The 19,054-nt window shown below is 51.6% G+C and overlaps 1 protein-coding gene and 1 long non-coding RNA gene across 2 annotated transcripts in view; both read right to left on the bottom strand.

Moving 5' to 3' along the window:
* The window catches only part of LOC139265313 (heat shock protein beta-7-like), a 28,562-nt gene extending 10,493 nt beyond the window's left edge, over nucleotides 1-18,069 (bottom strand). Inside the window, exon 1 of the mRNA XM_070882280.1 lies at nucleotides 17,764-18,069. Coding sequence (XP_070738381.1) covers nucleotides 17,764-17,956 — 193 coding nt within the window. The 5' untranslated portion in view covers nucleotides 17,957-18,069. The remainder of the gene's footprint in view (nucleotides 1-17,763) is intronic.
* Nucleotides 15,083-16,857, bottom strand: LOC139265312 (uncharacterized). The gene is made up of 3 exons (XR_011593525.1): nucleotides 16,738-16,857; nucleotides 16,279-16,438; nucleotides 15,083-15,196 (listed from the first exon to the last, which is right to left on the bottom strand). It is a non-coding gene; the product is annotated as an uncharacterized lncRNA (long non-coding RNA).
* Nucleotides 18,070-19,054: the final 985 nt, after the last annotated feature.

Here is a 19,054-nt window from a genome sequence, read left to right as displayed (position 1 = left end):
AGGCGAGCTGCAAAGCCTGCTAAACCTGCAAACCACCATGTTGCAGAGGAGGACAGATCCACGGAGGATCACAACGAACCAGAGCCTTGGATTGAGGAGACAGAGGTACATGGGGTGCACACATTCACCATGAATTGTCCCCCGATAATGCTGAATGTTGAACTAAATGGACTCCCCATGTCAATGGAGCTGGACACGGGCGCGAGCCAGTCCATCATGGGCAAAAAGACTTTTGAAAGGTTGTGGTGCAACAAGGCCTCAAGGCCAGTCTTAACTCCACTTCGCGTGAAACTAAGAACTTACACAAAAGAACAGATTCCTGTAATCGTCAGTGCTACCGTAAAGGTCTCCTACGATGGAGCGGTGCACAAGCTTCCACTCTGGGTGGTACCGGGCGATGGTCCCACGCTGCTTGGCAAGAGCTGGCTGGGAAAGATATGCTGGAACTGGGACGACGTCCGAGCGCTATCGCCCGCTGACGACACTTTGTGTGCCCAGGTCTTAAACAAATTTCCTTCGCTGTTCGAACCAGGCATCGGGAAATTCCAAGGAGCAAAAGTGCAGATCCATCAAATTCCGGGGGAGCGCCCCATCCATCACAAGGTGAGAGCAATACCGTACATGACGAGAGAAAGGGTAGAGATCGAGCTAGACCGGCTGCAAAGAGAGGGCATCATTTCACCGATCGAGTTCAGTGAGTGGGCCAGTCCTTTTGTCCCAGTCCTCAAGGGAGACGGCACCGTCAGAATCTGTGGCAATTACAAAGTAACTATCAATCGTTTCTCCTTGTAGTACCAATACCCACTACCAAAGGCTGACGACCTCTTTGCAACGCTGGCAGGAGGAAAGACATTCACGAAGCTGGATCTGACTTCAGCCTACATGACGCAGGAACTGGAAGAATCATCGAAGGCCCTCACCTGCATCAACACGCACAAAGGTCTTTTTGTTTATAACAGATGCCCGTTTGGAATCCGATCAGCGGCGGCGATATTCCAGAGAAACATGGAAAGTTTACTGAAGTCGGTCCCGCACACCGTGGTCTTCCAGGACGACATCTTAGTCACAGGTCGGAACACAGTCGAGCACCTACAGAACCTGAAGGAGGTTCTTAGTCGACTCAACCACGTGGGACTCAGGTTAAAATGCTGGAAGTGCGTTTTCCTGGCACCTGAAGTGGAGTTCCTGGGAAGGAGGATTGCGGCGGATGGCATCAGGCCCACCAATGCGAAGACGGAGGCAATCGAGAACTCACCGAGGCCACAGAACGTGACGGACCTGCAGTCGTTTCTGGGACTCTTGAACTACTTTGGTAACTTCTTACTGGGTCTCAACACACTGCTAGAACCACTACATGTCTTACAATGAAAAGGGGGCGAATGGGTTTGGGGCAAAAGCCAAGAAAATGCCTTTGTAAAAGCGAGAAAATTGTTATGCTCAAACAAATTGCTTGTGTTGTATGATCCATGTAAGCGTTTGGTACTAGCATATGGCGTCAGGTGTGTATTGCAACAAGCTAATGATTTCGGGAAACTGCAACTGGTTGTTTATGCATCCAGGAGTCTGTCTAAGGCTGAGAGAGCCTACAGCATGATTGAAAAAGAAGCGTTAGCATGTGTCTATAGGGTAAAGAAAATGCATCAATACCTGTTTGGGTTAAATTCGAATTGGAAACTGACCATAAGCCACTTATATCCCTGTTTTCTGAGAGTAAAGGGATAAATACCAACGCTTCGGCCCGTATCCAGAGATGGGTGCTCATGTTGTCCGCATACAACTACGCCATCCGCCACAGGCCAGGCACAGAAAACTGCGCCGATGCTCTCAGTAGGCTGCCATTGCCCACCACGGGGGTGGAAATGGTGCAGCCCGCAGGTCTAGCCATGGTTATGGAAGCATTTGAGAGTGAGCAATCACCTGTCACTGCCCGGCAGATCAAAACCTGGACAAGCCAGGACCCCTTATTATCGCTAGTCAAAAGCTGTGCGCTTCACGGGAGCTGGTCCAGTGTCCCAGTGGAAATGTAGGAAGAGATAAAGCCGTTCCAGTGGCGCAAAGATGAAATGTCTATACAAGCAGACTGCCTTCTGTGGGGCAATCGAGTAGTGGTCGCAAGAAGGGCAGAGACACCTTCATCAATGACCTCCACAGTACCCACCCAGGCATCGTAATGATGAAAGCGATAGCCAGATCCCACGTGTGGTGGCCCGGTATCGATGCGGACTTACATCTGTGAACGCAGGACTTTAATACATGCTCACAGTTAAGCAATGTACCCAGGGAGGCGCCACTAGGTTTATGGTTTTGGCCCTCCAAACCGTAGTCTAGAGCACACGTCGACTATGCAGGCCCGTTCTTGGGTAAAATGTTCCTTGTGGTTGTAGACGTGTACTCCAAGTGGATTGAATGTGAGATGATGTCGGCAAGCACGTCCGCTGCCATGACTGAAAGCCTGCGGGCCATGTTTGCCACTCACAGCTTACCCGTGTCCTGGTGAACGACAATGGGCCATGTTTTACCAGTGCTGAGTTCAAAAGATTCATGACCCGTAACAGGATCAAACATGTCACATCTGCCCCGTTTAAACCAGCGTCCAATGGTCAGGCAGAGAGAGCAGTGCAAACCATGAAGCAAGGCTTGAAGAGGGTAACTGAAGGCTCACTGCAGACTTGCCTATCCCCAGTCCTGCTTAGCTACTGCACGAGACTCCACTCACTCACTGGGATCCCACCTGCTGAACTGCTCATGAAAAGAGCACTTAAGACAAGGCTCTCGTTAGTTCACCCTGATATACGTGAACAGGTAGAGAGCAGACGGATTCAATAAAGTGCATATCATGATAGAGCAAATGTGTCACGCGAGATCGAAATCAATGATCCTGTATTTGTGTTAAATTATGGACAAGGTCCCAAGTGGCTTCCCGACGCTGTCGTGGTCAAAGAGGGGAGCAGGGTGTTTCGGGTCAAACTTTCAAATGGACTCATTCACCGGAAACACTTGGATCAAATCAAACTCAGATTCACGGACTATCCTGAGCAACCCACCTTGGACCCTACCTTTTTTGATGCCCCAACATACACACCAATGGCAACCGGCACCACGGTTGACCACGAAGCAGAACCCATCATCCACAGCAGCCCAGCGAGGGCCCAACAAATGATTGAACAACACCAGCTTTCACACCGAGATAATCAACCAGGGCAAGAAGGGCCCCAGATCGACTCACATTGTAAATCGTTACACTATTGACTTTGGTGGGGGAGTGTTATATATGTGGACTTGTATTTACTCTGTACAACCACCAGAGGGCTCATCCTCTGGAGTCCCAAGGGGTCCCATACCTTTGGGAGCACAGGTATTTAAGGAGGCTTCACAGGTTGGAGAGGCACTATGGAGACCTGCAATAAAAGACTAAGGTCACACTCTACTTTGAGCTCACAGTGTTCAGTCTGACTCTTTCTCCATACACAACACATGTCAGGGATTGAAAGTCCATTTTCATTGAACATGTCAGTGATTGAAAGTCCCGATTCACTGATGACCACGGAGTCCTCTGATGACTGGGGCTAGGTTGCTTGGTCGGTGATTGTCTCTTCCTCCGACTGTTCCGGTTTGTCTGTGTGCCGCAGCTTTGTCTGATCCATATGTTTCCTGCATGTTTGCCCATTTTTGAGCTTGACAATAAATACTCTGTTGCCCTCCTTGGCCATGACAGTACCAGCGATCCACTTGGGACCCTGACCATAATTCAGAACATATACAGAATCATTTACAGAAATATCTTGTGACACAGCTGTGCGATCGTGATACCCTTGCTGACTTTGTCTTCTATATTCAACATGATTATTCAAGTCAGGGTGTACAAGAGATAGCTTGGTCTTAAGCCCTCTCTTCATCATTAGTTCAGCAGGCGAGACCCCGGTAAGCGTGTGTGGTCTTGTCCTGTAACTAAGCAGTATGCATGACAGGTGGGTCTGCAGTGACTCTTGGGTTACTCGCTTCATACTCTGCTTTATGATTTGGACAGCACGTTCTGCTTGCCCATTGGATGCAGGTTTGAACGGTGCTGACCCTACATGTTTGATACCATTGAGTTTCATGAACTCTTGAAACTCCTGACTGGTGACGCACGATCCGTTGTCGCTAACAACGATGTCAGGTAGACCATGTGTCCCGAACATGACACTGAGATTCTCAATGGTAGCTGTGGATGTGCTGGATGACATGATTATACACTCTATCCACTTCGAATATGCATCCACTACAACTAAAAACATTTTCCCCAGGAAGTGACATGCAAAGTCTATGTGGATCCTGGACCATGGTTTGGACGGCCATGACACAGGCTCAGCGGTAATTCCGCTGGTGCTTTGCTGAGCTGCATGCAAATGTTGCACTGATGCACACATGATTCCAGCTCAGAGTCAATTCCTGGCCACCATACATGAAACCTGGCGATGGCTTTCATCATTACAATGCGCTATGTGATATGTGCTAAGTAGCTCACGTACAAATTTCCCTCTCCCTTTCTTGGACATAACAACATGATTGCCTCACAGTATACAATCCGACTGAATAGACAGTTCATCTTTACGATGAATGTAAGGTTTGGTCTCCTCGCACATTTGCTTGGGTATGGCAGACCAATCACCTTTGAGGATGCAACTCTTCACCACCGATAAAATCGGATCCTGGCTCGTCCAGGTCTTAACTTGTTGAGTTGTGACAGGGGTTCCTTCACTCTCAAAAATATCCATAACTAACAAATAGGTCCGCCGGTTGTGACGTTTCCACCACCGGTGTGGGCAACAGCAGATGGCTCAAAGCATCGGCACAATTCTCGGTGTTAGGTCTATGGCGAATGACCTAATTATAAGCGGATAATGTCAGAGCCCACCTCTGGATGTGGGATGAAGCATTGGTATTGATACCTTTGTTTTCAGAGAACAGTGAAATGAGTGGTTTGTGATCTGTCTCCAGTTCAAACCGAAGACCAAACAGGTACTGATGCATCTTTTTAATTCCATACACACAGGTTAGTGCTTCTTTCCTTACCATGTTGTAGGCTCTTTCCGTTTTAGACAAACTTTTTGAAGCATACGCGACTGGTTGAAGTTTACCTGACGCTTTAGCTTGTTGGAGTACGCAACCAATTCTATATGACGAGGCATCACAGGCCAATACTAAACGTTTACATGGGTCATAATGTACCAGCAACTTGTTCGAACAAAGCAGATTAGTGGCTTTCTCAAAAGCTCTGTCTTGAGACGCACCCCACACCCAGTTGTCGCCTTTTCTTAGCAGCATGTGCAATGGTTCTAATAAGGTGCTCAATTTAGGTAGGAAGTTACCGAAGTAGTTGAGTAGACCCAGGAATGAACGCAGCTCCGTCACATTCTGCGGCTTGGGTGCATTCTTGATGGCCTTGGTTTTCGCATTCGTGGACCTGATGCCGTCAGCAGCAATTTTCCTCCCCAGGAATTCGACCTCTGGTGCCATGAAAATGCACTTCGAGCATTTCAGTCTGAATCCCACTTTGACCAGACAATGTAGAACCTCTTCCAGGTTGTTCAGATGTTCCTCGGAGTCACGACCTGTCATCAGGATGTCATCTTGGAAGACGATGGTTCTGGGAACGGACTTCAGTAGACTCTCCATGTTCCTCTGAAATATTGCTGCAGCAGAGCAAATCCCAAGAGAGCACCTGTGATAAATATACAGTCCTTTATGCATATTAATGCAGGTAAGTCTCTTCGATGTCTCGACCAGCTCCTGTGTCATGTAGGCCAACGTCAAGTCCAGTTTGGTAAACGACTTCCCCCCGGCTAGCGTTGCAAACAAGTCATCAGCCTTCGGTAACGGGTACTGATCCGGTTTTGAAACCCTTTTGATCGTAGCCTTGCAGTCTCCACAGATTCTGACTGTGCCATCACTTTTCAGCACAGGAACAATGGGGCTGGCCCATTCATTAAATTCAACCGGTGATATGATCCCTTCACGCTGGAGTCTGTCCAGTTCAATTTTGACCTTCTCCCTCAGCATATATGCAACTGCCCGAGCTTTATGATGGATGGGTCTTGCATCCGCGTCCACGTGGATCTGCACCTTGGCTCCCGTGAAGTTGCCAATGCCTGGTTCAAATAACGAGGGGAACTTGCTCAGTACTTGGGCACATGTATCTTTCTCTGACGACAACGCTTTGATGTCGTTCCAATTGCATCTGATTTTTTTCAAGTCGGTTCCTGCCGAACAACGTTGGGCCATTGCCTGGAACAATCCATAGTGGTAACTCGTGAACTGCCCCCTCATATGACATTTTGTGGCACTGCCAATCACCGTTATGAGTTCTTTGGCGTATGTGCGCAACTTGGCATTGACTGGACTCAGCCTGGGCCTCACAGCCTTAGTATCCCACAGCTTGTCGAATGCCCTCTGGCTCATTATCGATTGACTCGCCCCCGTGTCCAGTTCCATCGATACCGGCACCCCATTAAATTTCACGTTGATCATTATCGGTTTGCTCTTAGTTAGGAACGAGTATAGTCCATACACTTCCACCTCTGGTATCTCGGTTTGCCTATCCGGATCTGTGCTAGTCTGACCATCATCCTCCACATGGTGTGTCGCAGCACGTTTGCTCATCTGCGGACACTTACGCTGGAAATGCCCCACTCTCAGACAGCCTTTGCAACTATATTGATTAAATCGGCACTGCTGGCGCCATTGATTTCCCCCACAACGCCAACACGGAGAAATCGGATGCATTCCCACTGGCGGACTTTGGGCAGCCACAGGTTTCACCTACGCAGTCGGGTAGGCCCTGCCATGTGCCGTCCTGCCGAACGCAGAATCAATCATATTTACAGTACTTGCCGAGTTTCTATTTTTCACTGATATCTGCTTTAGACTTCTATCCGTCGTCATGCATGACTGAGCGATCATGATGGCCCTGTTTAAGTCTAACGTCTCCACAGCCAGTAGTTTGCGCAGGATCACCTCGTGGTTGATACTGATTACAAAGAAGTCCCGCAGCATGTCTGCCAACACAATCCCGAACTTACATGGTCCCGCTAGATGTCTCAGGTCGGCAACGAATTCCGCCGCATTCTGGCCCTCTGAATGAACGTGCGTATAAAATCTGTATCTTGAGATGGCTTAAGGTGGTCCTCTACCAGTGTACACAATTTTTCACATGTCTTCTCTGTTGGACTCACAGGCAGGAGTAGATTCTTTATCAGACCATAAATTTTTGGATTGCAAACCGTGAGGAACACTGCCCGGCGCCGATCCGAGTCACCGACCTCCTCCATTTTGTTGGCCATGAAGAACTGTCTCAAATGGTTCACAAAGTCTGCCCAATCTTCTCCTTCCACAAATCGCTTCAACAATCCAATTGTGCTCATTTTTGCATGCAAAGGTTCTTGTTGCCTCGTCGCCAAATGTTGTGTATGCAATAACTGTTAGGCTGAGTACTGTTTAACACCAAGAGGTATGACCTTGGCTCTGCTTTATTAAGGCACAAAGTGACTAATATACAAAATGGCTGGCCTTTTATACTTGGGCTGCACACACGTGCATTCAGCTCAATGGATCCAACAGTGATGCCATCTAGTGGCTAGTGATCCCAAAAGTATATACATAACAGTCAGGGTGTTCAGAGTTGAAGGAGGAGAGGTCAGGGTGTACACAGCTATTGTGCTCACCGCATGCTCGAGGAGAAGAGGCTAGATCGCCATTGGAGGAGGAGAGGCTCAGTCACCGGTGGTGGAGGAAAGGCCCGGTCACCGGTGGAGGAGGAAAGGCTCAGTCACCGGTGGTGGAGGAGAGGCCCGGTCACCGGTGGAGGAGGAAAGGCTCAGTCACCGGTGGTGGAGGAGAGGCCCGGTCACCGGTGGAGGAGGGGAGGCCCAGTCACCGGTGGAGGAGGGGAGGCTCAGTCACCGGTGGAGGAGGAGAGGCTCAGTCACCGGTGGAGGAGGGGAGGCCCGGTCGCCGGTGGAGGAGGGGAGGCCCGGTCGCCGGTGTGGGAGAGGCCCAGTCACCGGTGCAGGAGGAGAGGCTCAGTCACCGGTGCAGGAGGAGAGGCTCAGTCACCGGTGGATGAGGGGAGGCCCGGTCGCCGGTGTGGGAGAGGCCCAGTCACCGGTGCAGGAGGAGAGGCTCAGTCACCGGTGCAGGAGGAGAGGCTCAGTCACCGGTGGATGAGGGTAGGCTCAGTCACCGGTGGAGGAGGGGAGGCTCAGTCACCGGTGGAAGAGAAAAGGCCCAGCCACCGGTGCAGGAGGAAAGGCCCAGTCACCGGTGGAGGAGGAGAGGCCCAGTCACCAGTGGAGGAGGAGAGGCTCAGTCACCGGTGGAGGAGGAGAGGCCCAGTCACGGGTGGAGGAGGAGAGGCCCAGTCACGGGTGGAGGAGGAGAGGCTCAGTCACCGGTGGAGGAGGAAAGGCCCAGTCACCGGTGGAGGAGGAGAGGCCCAGTCACGGGTGGAGGAGGAGAGGCTCAGTCACCGGTGGAGGAGGAGAGGCTCAGTCACCGGTGGAGGAGGAGAGGCCCAGTCACCGGTGGAGGAGGAGAGGCTCAGTCACCGGTGGAGGAGGAGAGGCTCAGTCACCGGTGCAGGAGGAGAGGCTCAGTCACTGGTGGAGGAGGAGAGGCTCAGTCACCGGTGGAGGAAGAGAGGCCCAGTCACCGGTGGAGGAGGAGAGGCCCAGTCACGGGTGGAGGAGGAGAGGCCCAGTCACCGGTGGAGGAGGAGAGGCCCAGTCACGGGTGGAGGAGGAGAGGCCCAGTCACCGGTGGAGGAGAGGCTCAGTCACCGGTGGAGGAGGAGAGGCTCAGTCACCGGTGGAGGAGAGGCTCAGTCACCGGTGGAGGAGAGGCTCAGTCACTGGTGGAGGAGGAGAGGCCCAGTCACCGGTGGAGTAGGAGAGGCCCAGTCACCGGTGGAGGAGAGGCTCAGTCACCGGTGGAGGAGGAGAGGCCCAGTCACCGGTGGAGGAGGAGAGGCTCAGTCACCGGTGGAGGAGGAGAGGCCCAGTCACCGGTGGAGGAGGAGAGGCTCAGTCATCGGTGGAGGAGGAGAGGCCCAGTCACCGGTGGAGGAGGAGAGGCCCAGTCGCCGGTGGAGGAGGAGAGGCCCAGTCGCCGGTGGAGGAGGAGGGGCTCAGTCACCAGTGGAGGAGGAGAGGCCCAGTCACCGGTGGAGGAGAGGCCCGGTCACCGGTGGAGGAGGAGAGGCCCAGTCACCGGTGGTGGAGGAGAGGCCCAGTCACCGGTGGAGGAGGAGAGGCCCAGTCACCGGTGGAGGAGGAGATGCCCAGTCACCGGTGGAGGAGGAGAGGCCCGGTCACCGGTGGAGGAGGAGAGGCTCAGTCACCGGTGGAGGAGGAGAGGCCCAGTCATCGGTGGAGGAGCGGCCCGGTCACCGGTGGAGGAGGAGAGGCCCAGTCACCGGTGGAGGAGAGGCCGGTCACCGGTGGAGGAGAGGCCCGGTCACCGGTGGAGGAGAGGCCCGGTCACCGGTGGAGGAGGAGAGGTCTGGTCACCGGTGGAGGAGAGGCTCAGTCACCGGTGGAGGAGAGGAGGCCCAGTCACCGGTGGAGGAGGAGAGGCTCAGTCACCGGTGGAGGAGGAGAGGAGGCCCAGTCACCGGTGGAGGAGGAGAGGAGGCGCAGTCACCGGTGGAGGAGGAGAGGAGGCGCAGTCACCGGTGGAGGAGGAGAGGCTCAGTCACCGGTGGAGGAGGAGACGCCCAGTCACTGGTGGAGGAGAGGCTCAGTCACCGGTGGAGGAGGGGAGGCCCGGTCGCCGGTGGAGGAGAGGCTCAGTCACCGGTGGAGGAGAGGCTCAGTCACCGGTGGAGGAGGAGACGCCCAGTCACTGGTGGAGGAGAGGCTCAGTCACCGGTGGAGGAGGGGAGGCCCGGTCGCCGGTGGAGGAGAGGCTAAGTCACCGGTGGAGGAGGAGAGGCCCAGTCACCGGTGGAGGAGGAGAGGCCCAGTCACCGGTGGAGGAGAGGCTCAGTCACCGGTGGAGGAGGGGAGGCCCAGTCACCGGTGGAGGAAAGGCCCAGTCACCGGTGGAGGAGGAGAGGCCAAGTCACCGGTGGAGGAGGGGAGGCCCAGTCACCGGTGGAGGAGGGGAGGCCCAGTCACCGGTGGAGGAGGAGAGGCTCAGTCACCGGTGGAGGAGGAGAGGCCCAGTCGCCGGTGGAGGAGAGGCTCAGTCATCGGTGGAGGAGGAGAGGCCCAGTCACCGGTGGAGGAGGAGAGGCCCAGTCACCGGTGGAGGAGAGGCTCAGTCATCGGTGGAGGAGGAGAGGCCCAGTCACCGGTGGAGGAGGAGAGGCCCAGTCGCCGGTGGAGGAGGAGAGGCCCAGTCGCCGGTGGAGGAGGAGAGGCCCAGTCGCCGGTGGAGGAGGAGAGGCCCAATCGCCGGTGGAGGAGGAAAGGAGGCCCAGTCACCGGTGGAGGAGGAGAGGCCCAGTCACCGGTGGAGGAGAGGCCCAGTCACCGGTGGAGGAGGAGAGGCCCAGTCGCCGGTGGAGGAGGAGAGGAGGCCCAGTCACCGGTGGAGGAGGAGAGGCCCAGTCACCGGTGGAGGAGGAGAGGCCCAGTCGCCAGTGGAGGAGGAGAGGCCCAGTCGCCGGTGGAGGAGGAGAGGCCCAGTCACCGGTGGAGGAGAGGCTCAGTCACCGGTGGAGGAGGAGAGGCTCAGTCACCGGTGGAGGAGAGGCTCAGTCATCGGTGGAGGAGGAGAGGCCCAGTCACCGGTGGAGGAGAAGCTCAGTCACCGGTGGAGGAGAGGCTCAGTCATCGGTGGAGGAGAAGAGGCCCAGTCACCGGTGGAGGAGGAGAGGCCCAGTCACCGGTGGAGGAGAGGCTCAGTCATCGGTGGAGGAGGAGAGGCCCAGTCGCCGGTGGAGGAGGAGAGGCCCAGTCGCCGGTGGAGGAGGAGAGGCCCAGTCGCCGGTGGAGGAGGAGAGGCCCAGTCGCCGGTGGAGGAGGAGAGGATGCCCAGTCACCGGTGGAGGAGGAGAGGCCCAGTCACCGGTGGAGGAGAGGCCCAGTCACCGGTGGAGGAGGAGAGGCCCAGTCGCCGGTGGAGGAGGAGAGGAGGCCCAGTCACCGGTGGAGGAGGAGAGGCCCAGTCACCGGTGGAGGAGAGGCCCCGTCACCGGTGGAGGAGGAGAGGCCCAGTCGCCGGTGGAGGAGGAGAGGCCCAGTCGCCGGTGGAGGAGGAGAGGCCCAGTCACCGGTGGAGGAGAGGCTCAGTCACCGGTGGAGGAGGAGAGGCTCAGTCACCGGTGGAGGAGAGGCTCAGTCACCGGTGGAGGAGGAGAGGCCCAGTCACCGGTGGAGGAGGAGAGGCCCAGTCGCCGGTGGAGGAGAGGCTCAGTCACCGGTGGAGGAGGAGAGGCCCAGTCACCGGTGGAGGAGGAGAGGCCCAGTCGCCGGTGGAGGAGAGGCTCAGTCACCGGTGGAGGAGGAGAGGCCCAGTCACCGGTGGAGGAGGAGAGGCTCAGTCACCGGTGGAGGAGGAGAGGCCCAGTCGCCGGTGGAGGAGGAGAGGCCCAGTCGCCGGTGGAGGAGAGGCTCAGTCACCGGTGGAGGAGGAGAGGCCCGGTCACCGGTGGAGGAAAGGGCCAGTCGCGGTGGAGGAGGAGAGGCCCAGTCAACGGTGGAGGAGGAGAGGCCCAGTCGCTGGTGGAGGAAAGGGCCAGTCGCGGTGGAGGAGGAGAGGCCCAGTCACCGGTGGAGGAGGAGAGGCCCGGTCACCGGTGGAGGGGAGGCTCGCGCGTGAAGAGGTCACTATCGGAGCAGTTTGGAGGCTCACCGAGCACTGTCGGGGATCGGGTGGAGCATCTGAGTTGGCCACGTCCAGCGGGGAGTGTGAGTTAGGCCTGTGGGGGCTGGGCAGTGGGCTCAGGTATTTGCCCTTGCAGCATGGGATTTAGGTGGTAAGGAAAATACTTAGGGTAAAAAAAATGCACTCACTATTGTGCTTAAACAGTGGGGAGGAGAGATTGGGGGAGAGAAGAATGAGGTTGGCAGCAGATGGCCGGAGTGAAATTTGTTCAGACGGAGCTCCCTCGGGAGCTGCCATCCCGCCCGCCATCTTGGGCACTCACAACCATCAGAAAGACTCATTCATCCAATGGTCCCAAAAGTGAAGCACAGTGTACTAGCCAACTTTGTCTTTGGTTCTCCTGCTTTATGTCGTCTTCACTTTTGTATTATGTGTAAGTAGATTCTTTACCAGAACTAGTGTGTGGCTTTTTGACTTAAAAAATCATTATTAATTACAATGTATTTCTGGGAAATATCTTGAGTAGCAGGTGACATATTCAGTATCATAAGATTTGTTGCAATACAAAATCCTGCAACAAATCCCACTAATTTCTACACTTATAGGGCTAGAAATTCAGCAGGTTTGTGCCCATTTACCGCCATTTTACTGTCGTTTTTGGGTGGAAAAAATAATTTTTTGGGTGGTAAATGCGCCAAACAATATTTAGTGCCAGAGTGGAAAATTCGCCAGCAGTTATGCGCCAGTGGTTAAAAAATACCTCCCGCCCTTTTTTCCCCACTGTTTTTGTGATGTAAATCGGTGTGCAATGACCCGCTATCGCCACGTGCGGGAAATTCAGCAAGACCAGCATTTTTATCGCCTGCCAAAGAACCCGCCGTGAAAACTCAAGTCTTACCTGCTCGGACCCACAACGCACCCAGTGCTAACAATGCCATTTTGAAAAACAGAGCAGAAGTTCACTGCTAAAGAGGATTTTGAAAGAAGGCTGCGTTTTACACAATGAACTTCATGTGAGTTCATAGTTCATTCTTAAGGCAACTTGAGGCTATTTGAGCACATTGGAGGACATTTTGAGGACAATTGAGGACATTTAAAAGAATGGGGGCTATAATATCTCTGCCATTATTGCTGGCTGCTTTTTCTATGCAGCATAGAACTGGAAGAAGGCTTATTCAAGAGCATTTTGAGCATAATCAAAGAGCTTGCAGACGTATGGGGAAGAGGCCTTACCCCCCACCCCACAACGAGTTTACAGCGCTCATACCTGCCGTTGTCTGAAGCACAGTGTGGTCGAAGGCTGTGTTTTCGAAAAGAGGTGGTCGCAGAGATATACCAGCTCATAAAGGCAGACCGACAGCCTACCAGCGGGAACAGGATTGCACTGCCCATCGAGGCGAAGGTGACTGCAGCACTTGCCTTCTATCCCTCTGGCTCCTTTCAGGCAACAGCACAGGACATATGCTGCATCTCGCAGTTCGCTACACATTGCTGCATTCGCCAGGTGACTACTGCACTGTACGCCGCAGGATGGACTTTATAAAGTTCCCAAAGACCAGGAAGGCACAGAATGAGAGGGCTATGGATTTTGCATGAATTGCTGGCTTTCCCCAAGGTTCAGGATGGTATTGACTGTACGGACTTTACCCTGCGAGCACCTTTAGAGGAGCCAGAGGCTTACTGAAACCGAAAGGGATTCCACTCGCTGAAGGTATAGATCGTCTGCAACCATACGCAGCGCATCATGGCAGTCAATGCCCAGTTTCCAGGGAGCATCCATGATGCTTTCATCCTGTGTGAGAGGACTGTCTCTGACCTGTTTGCTGTCGGCCACAAGTCCACAGCTGGATGCTGGGCGACAAAGGTTACATCTTCGCCACCTGGCTCATGATCCCCCTCTGGAACCTTCAGACAGAAGCCGAGCATCATTATAATAACAGCCATCTCGCCACAAGCAATATCGCAATTGGAGTGCTCAAGCAGCGCTTCTGATGCCTGGGCCATTCTGGAGGCAGCCTGTAATACTCCCCTCAGCAGGTCTCTGAGTTCATTGTGGTGTGCTGCATGCTACACAACTTAGCCATCATGAGGGGACAGGAATTGCTGCTGGGGACTGCAGGACCACCTGAGGAGGGGGAGAGGAGGAGGAGGACGAGGAGCCTGGCGATGAACCCATGCCACCGCCACCACGACAGGGGAATCCTCGTGGAGCTTTCGCCACTGCAAAGTTCTTACGTCAGCAGCTCATAAATCAACGCTTTGTTCAACAGTGAATGGCACGTTTCACCTTTGCCTGCCTACTCTATCGCACCATGTTGACTATTACCCCTCTTATTCTACAAATAAGCCACTGCACAAGAATGGTTAAGATGAGCAAAAGAATTTGTAAAACATTGTAAAATTTTTGTAACATTTGTACATTGTTGAAACTTGGTAAACTTTAATTTTGAAACTTAAATAAATTTTTTACTCAACAATTTGTAAAACTTTAAAAAAAAAATAACCGAAACAAACAGCAACAAAACAACAACACCCCCCCCCCCCCTCCGCACTGAACTTCTATTTAACTGCGGTCACCTTTCCCCTCCCCCACTGATTTTAACCGCCCCCCCCCCCCCCCCCTCACTTCTTGCCCCTACCCCTACCTGTTTTGGGACCAAGATGGTATGTAGCAAGGCACAGAGCGCTACTGTTGGGGGAGAGACAATGGAGATGCCATTGGACCCCCTGAAGAAGCTCGGGGTATGGAAAGCCTGGCTTCTGAGTCAGAAGGCTTTTGTTCGGCCTCCCCACGCACAGGTGCTGTCGGTCTGGGTGGTATGACACTGGGGACTGCAGTGCCAAAAGTCGATACCATCAATTGCCGCTGGGCATTGACAGCCCCGGTGTTTTCCTGGATTGCAGCAGCGATCTGCGACATGTCCACAGATTGTGCCGTAGATTGTGCGGTGATGTTGCCGGAAATGCCACCCAGGGCTTGGAGGAGCCCTCGACCAAGTTCAACACTCTCCCTTGACAGTCCCACCATGCCCAGGTGTGCTTCTGCCTGTCTTTCAAAAGACCGGCTTTGCCGACTCAACCACCTCAGAGATAGCATACGGGGTTCAACCCTGGGGGTGCGTTGCTGCACACGACTTGGACCCGCTGCCTCGGATGGGACAAAGCTGTAAATGTGGCTTCCTCCGAGGAACTTGTGGCCATAGCTAAAACACGTGCTGACTCCACCCCCAGCACCCCCTCCACCCCCACGAACAACAAACCCCCCCCCCTCCGCAACAGCTTGAGGATGTTGTTCCTCCCCAGTGTTCCTCAGCATGCCCCTCATCATCTTCTTGACCCACACATGACAGACTGAGGTGGAGGCTTGCATAGGCCTCAGAATCCTCATCTGCAAAATAGAAAACAACAGATGAATGGTTAGCAGCAGCGAAGGGGGCAGGGTAACATAAGTAAGGTCACATAGCGCAGGCTTATTGAAGACCACCACTACTGACTTATTTGAAGGACCACCACTACTGCATTATATGTCGTCAGGAGACACTGCATCACATTGCCTAAACCCGAAACAACAGACACTGCATCACATATCCTGAATCTGAGTCCACAGACACTACATGACATGACCCTGTTGGGGTAGAAAGATTCCCTTCTTCAAGGTAGACTCTCTGATGTAAGGAATAGACACCCCGCCCGTCCATATAGCGACCACGGAATCACTCAAACGAATCCTTGGTTTAACCGGTTTTTATTCAAGCATGCTAGGGAAGAATTCCGATGAACACTTCTCCAATCAGAGGTTTTACAATTACAATTATACAGATTTTCGAGGTGTGTGACCCTCCTACTGCTATCAGCGAAGTTATATTGATTTTTTGACCGTTATCAGACAGGCTCTGAGTGGTTCTTCCCACCTGTCCATCTCCCATCACATGTCACCCTCCCGGAATGTGTTATTCAGTGGTGTCAACTTTGCCTCAGTTCCTCATTACGTGTTGATTAACTTTGTTTTTCAGGGTGGTGCCTCCTTATCCCTCTCCCAAGAACTCTAGTCAAAACTACCAATCAATACCATCCTGTTCCCATGCTGCTATAACTAGTTCCCAAACATTTTACTCTCTTTGTTCTGTACTGAATATGTAAGTTTCCATGAGTCTGTACCAAGGTTAATACACCGGATGGATCATTAACCATCAAGCTTTGCAACATAGCAAGCTTTGCTGCTTCCCCTTCTTAAAACCCATTCAAGCAAGTGTATAAGTGTGCTTTACATACATAAGCGAGTTTTACATACAATTACAATCCCTACCGTAAGACAGAGGAACTCCAGATTCCTCAGAACCTCCTAATACTGATGAGCCCTACAATCTGGACCATGTGTCAGATCAATTCACTACCTACAGTATCCACTTTAGTGACCATATTTTATCCCCTTACAACCCCAACCCAGCCCAGGGATTTTGCAGGACTTACCCTCAGTTCCGACCATGGGCCCAGCACCTGCATGGGTAGTTGATCTCTCAAGGGCACCGATTAAGACTGACATGCGTTCCTCCAAGTCTGTCAAGGGATGAGTATTGTGTGGACTGCTGCCTGTCCGTCGCTGCTCGTGCTGATTGTGGGGCAGCTTTTCCTGCAAAATTGACAATAGGAATGATTACCAGAGTGCCCTTCTGCTCTTGTGGCATAGACATAGCTATCAAAACACTTATACCATATTGTGTGCATTTAATAGTCGCCTGTTTAATGGCCCTGGTAGTTGCACGTGGTTCATGAGGAAGACATCAACGTGCAGATGTCAAAAAGCAGTCTTAATAATGTGTAACGATCAGTCATGGCAAATAAGGTGCAACACTAAGCCTACCTACAGCGACATGTGTCAGATTTACAATTTAAGTAATCAAGGAGTGCATGAATAAAAATATTACTTACTCTCACGACCCTGCAATGGTCATTCCACCTCTTCCTGCATTGTTGGTAGTCCCTGGGAATGTCATACGCTGAGGACACCTCTGCAACAGCGGTCCAAAATCTTCTTACAGTGGGTGGGGGGAGGGGGTTTACCTCGACCCCTCCTGTTAAACTCCCCCCCCCCCCCCCCCATCTACTCTCAATGGCTCTTATAAGTGCCTCATTCGCATCCGCTAAATTTTCTGGCCCTCTGGCTGCTCTAATCAACGTGCTGCATCTTCTCCTGTGTCTGAAAAATGTCTGATTGAGAGCTGGGTGTACTGCGCATGTGCGGACTCACCCTGACACCTGACCAGAATTGTGGGGGGGAAAAAATTTGGTGAAAAAAAATATATTTGCGCATGCGGAGAAGATCCTTTTTTTTTCACATCGCTGAATTCAGCTCCGGCGCACAAAATCCATCGTGCAAGACCAGATTTTTTCGCTACCATTGGTTGCTGTCTGGCGAATTTTGCGGCCTTCCGTCATAGCGGTATTCCGGCGGTTAAAAAAAATCTAAATCCTCAAATACCGCCCAAAAACCGGTTATAGTGCTATTTTCCGAATTTCTAGCCCATAGTGCCTATAGTGATTTGCTACCCACGCACTTTGATTTTGTATAAAATATCTGGGAGGCAGTGAAAATGACAACATCTGAGCAGCCCCGAGCAATAAAAAAACAATCACTTGCTACAATAAACCATTTGTCCTAGTCATAATTTAAAAAGTGTCATAGAAGAATTACTTGGCAATCTGTGCAATTTAAACAATCCTATTCTTTGCCATATGGTAAGAATTGATAGTTAATAATTTCTCATTACACAAAGTAACGACATGTATATTAAAGATATGATGCAGAATTTGTTTTTAATTAATATAGCAGTTTTAAGAATATGCTATATGTTTTATTCATTTGTATTACAAAATCAAAGGCTATAATTGATCTGGAAAATTTCTACTTAACTCTGAAGTCAAAGACAAGGAAGTTAGAAACATTAAAATCCAAACCTGTATATCCAAAAGATTCATTTCTAGGTCTTACAAAGTGGCCATTCCTGAAGGTTGATTTTTCCACTTCATCGTCAAATAAATTCCGAGCTGCGTCTATGTATTGGTCGAAACAGGGATCGCCTGAAGATTTTCGACTGTAATTGCTGTAATGCTCAGATCTGAAAGTTGAGGAAGAACTAAGGGATGACATTGTATTTGTAGCACTGCACGAGAAGCACAGTCTGGGTATGGACAGTAACCAGGGATAATAACATCAAATCTCACATGTATTGACTAGAAGTCAAATGGTCCGTAATGTTCTGAAGGAATGCCTCAACACCCAAAAACAAGTCTTCAATTGTTTCCAAATATAGGAACAATTAATGGTGTCCAATACAAATAAGCCTAACGATTCAAACTACTTAAGTCATGATAACAAAAAAGGAAAAGTGTTCATGGAATGCGAGATAACTCAGCTTTCTCTGATATCAGCAAAATGCCATTGAATGGATACAGTGCATAAGTATTCTATAGAGGGACCACAGTCACCAGGATTTAAAAAAAAATAACACTTTAAGAGTAAAATGATTACCCCAACTATAATTTATGTATTTTTGTGAGACAAGAAACTTAATGGGGGTTAGGAATGTTGCATATCATTGCTCAGACTGTTGAAAATAGATGGGTATAAATGCTCCTCAGTGCATCATAAATACAGAAGCTGAAATATGTGGTGATAATATAAACAGCGTCACTTTGAATAGCAGCAGCAAGCAGAAGGTGGTTCTGAGAATTTGTAGAAGCTATAAAAGTTTAGGGGACTGAAATTGAGCCCTGCCCCAAATGGGGTGCACCTACTGTTTTTTAAAGTTTTTCTCCGTCCCAATCCATGGGGCAAAGAATCTGGAGAAATTCAGGACTTGGAATATTTTTTTGGTCGGGGCGGATGCGGTGTCCTCAGGAGCGGGTCGCACTGAAGCCTCACAATGTCCCTCCCCTTTAGTTAAAGGGGATGGCCGCTGTGAACTCTGCAAAGCTCTTTTTGAAATGTGAGGCTTCAACACCCACTATGTTCCTGTGCATTAGCCTTCTCTGCTGACTCATCCACAACCCATTTTACACCCTCAGATATCTCTTCCTCCTCCCCTCCAACCTTCCCATTGTCATCCAATTCCTATCTATCCACAGATGCTCCCTGACCCGCTGAGATTTCCAGCATTCTCTGTTTTTACTTCAGATTCCAGCATCCACAGTATTTTGCTTTCCTAGCTTTATTTTCCTGCCTTAAAGAAGTTAAGAGCAAATTTTC

Source organism: Pristiophorus japonicus, chromosome 6 (genome assembly GCF_044704955.1).
Source record: "Pristiophorus japonicus isolate sPriJap1 chromosome 6, sPriJap1.hap1, whole genome shotgun sequence".
Taxonomy (NCBI): domain Eukaryota; kingdom Metazoa; phylum Chordata; class Chondrichthyes; family Pristiophoridae; genus Pristiophorus; species Pristiophorus japonicus.
Note: the sequence above shows the minus strand (reverse complement) of the source record. Positions and strands in the feature narration are given on the sequence as shown.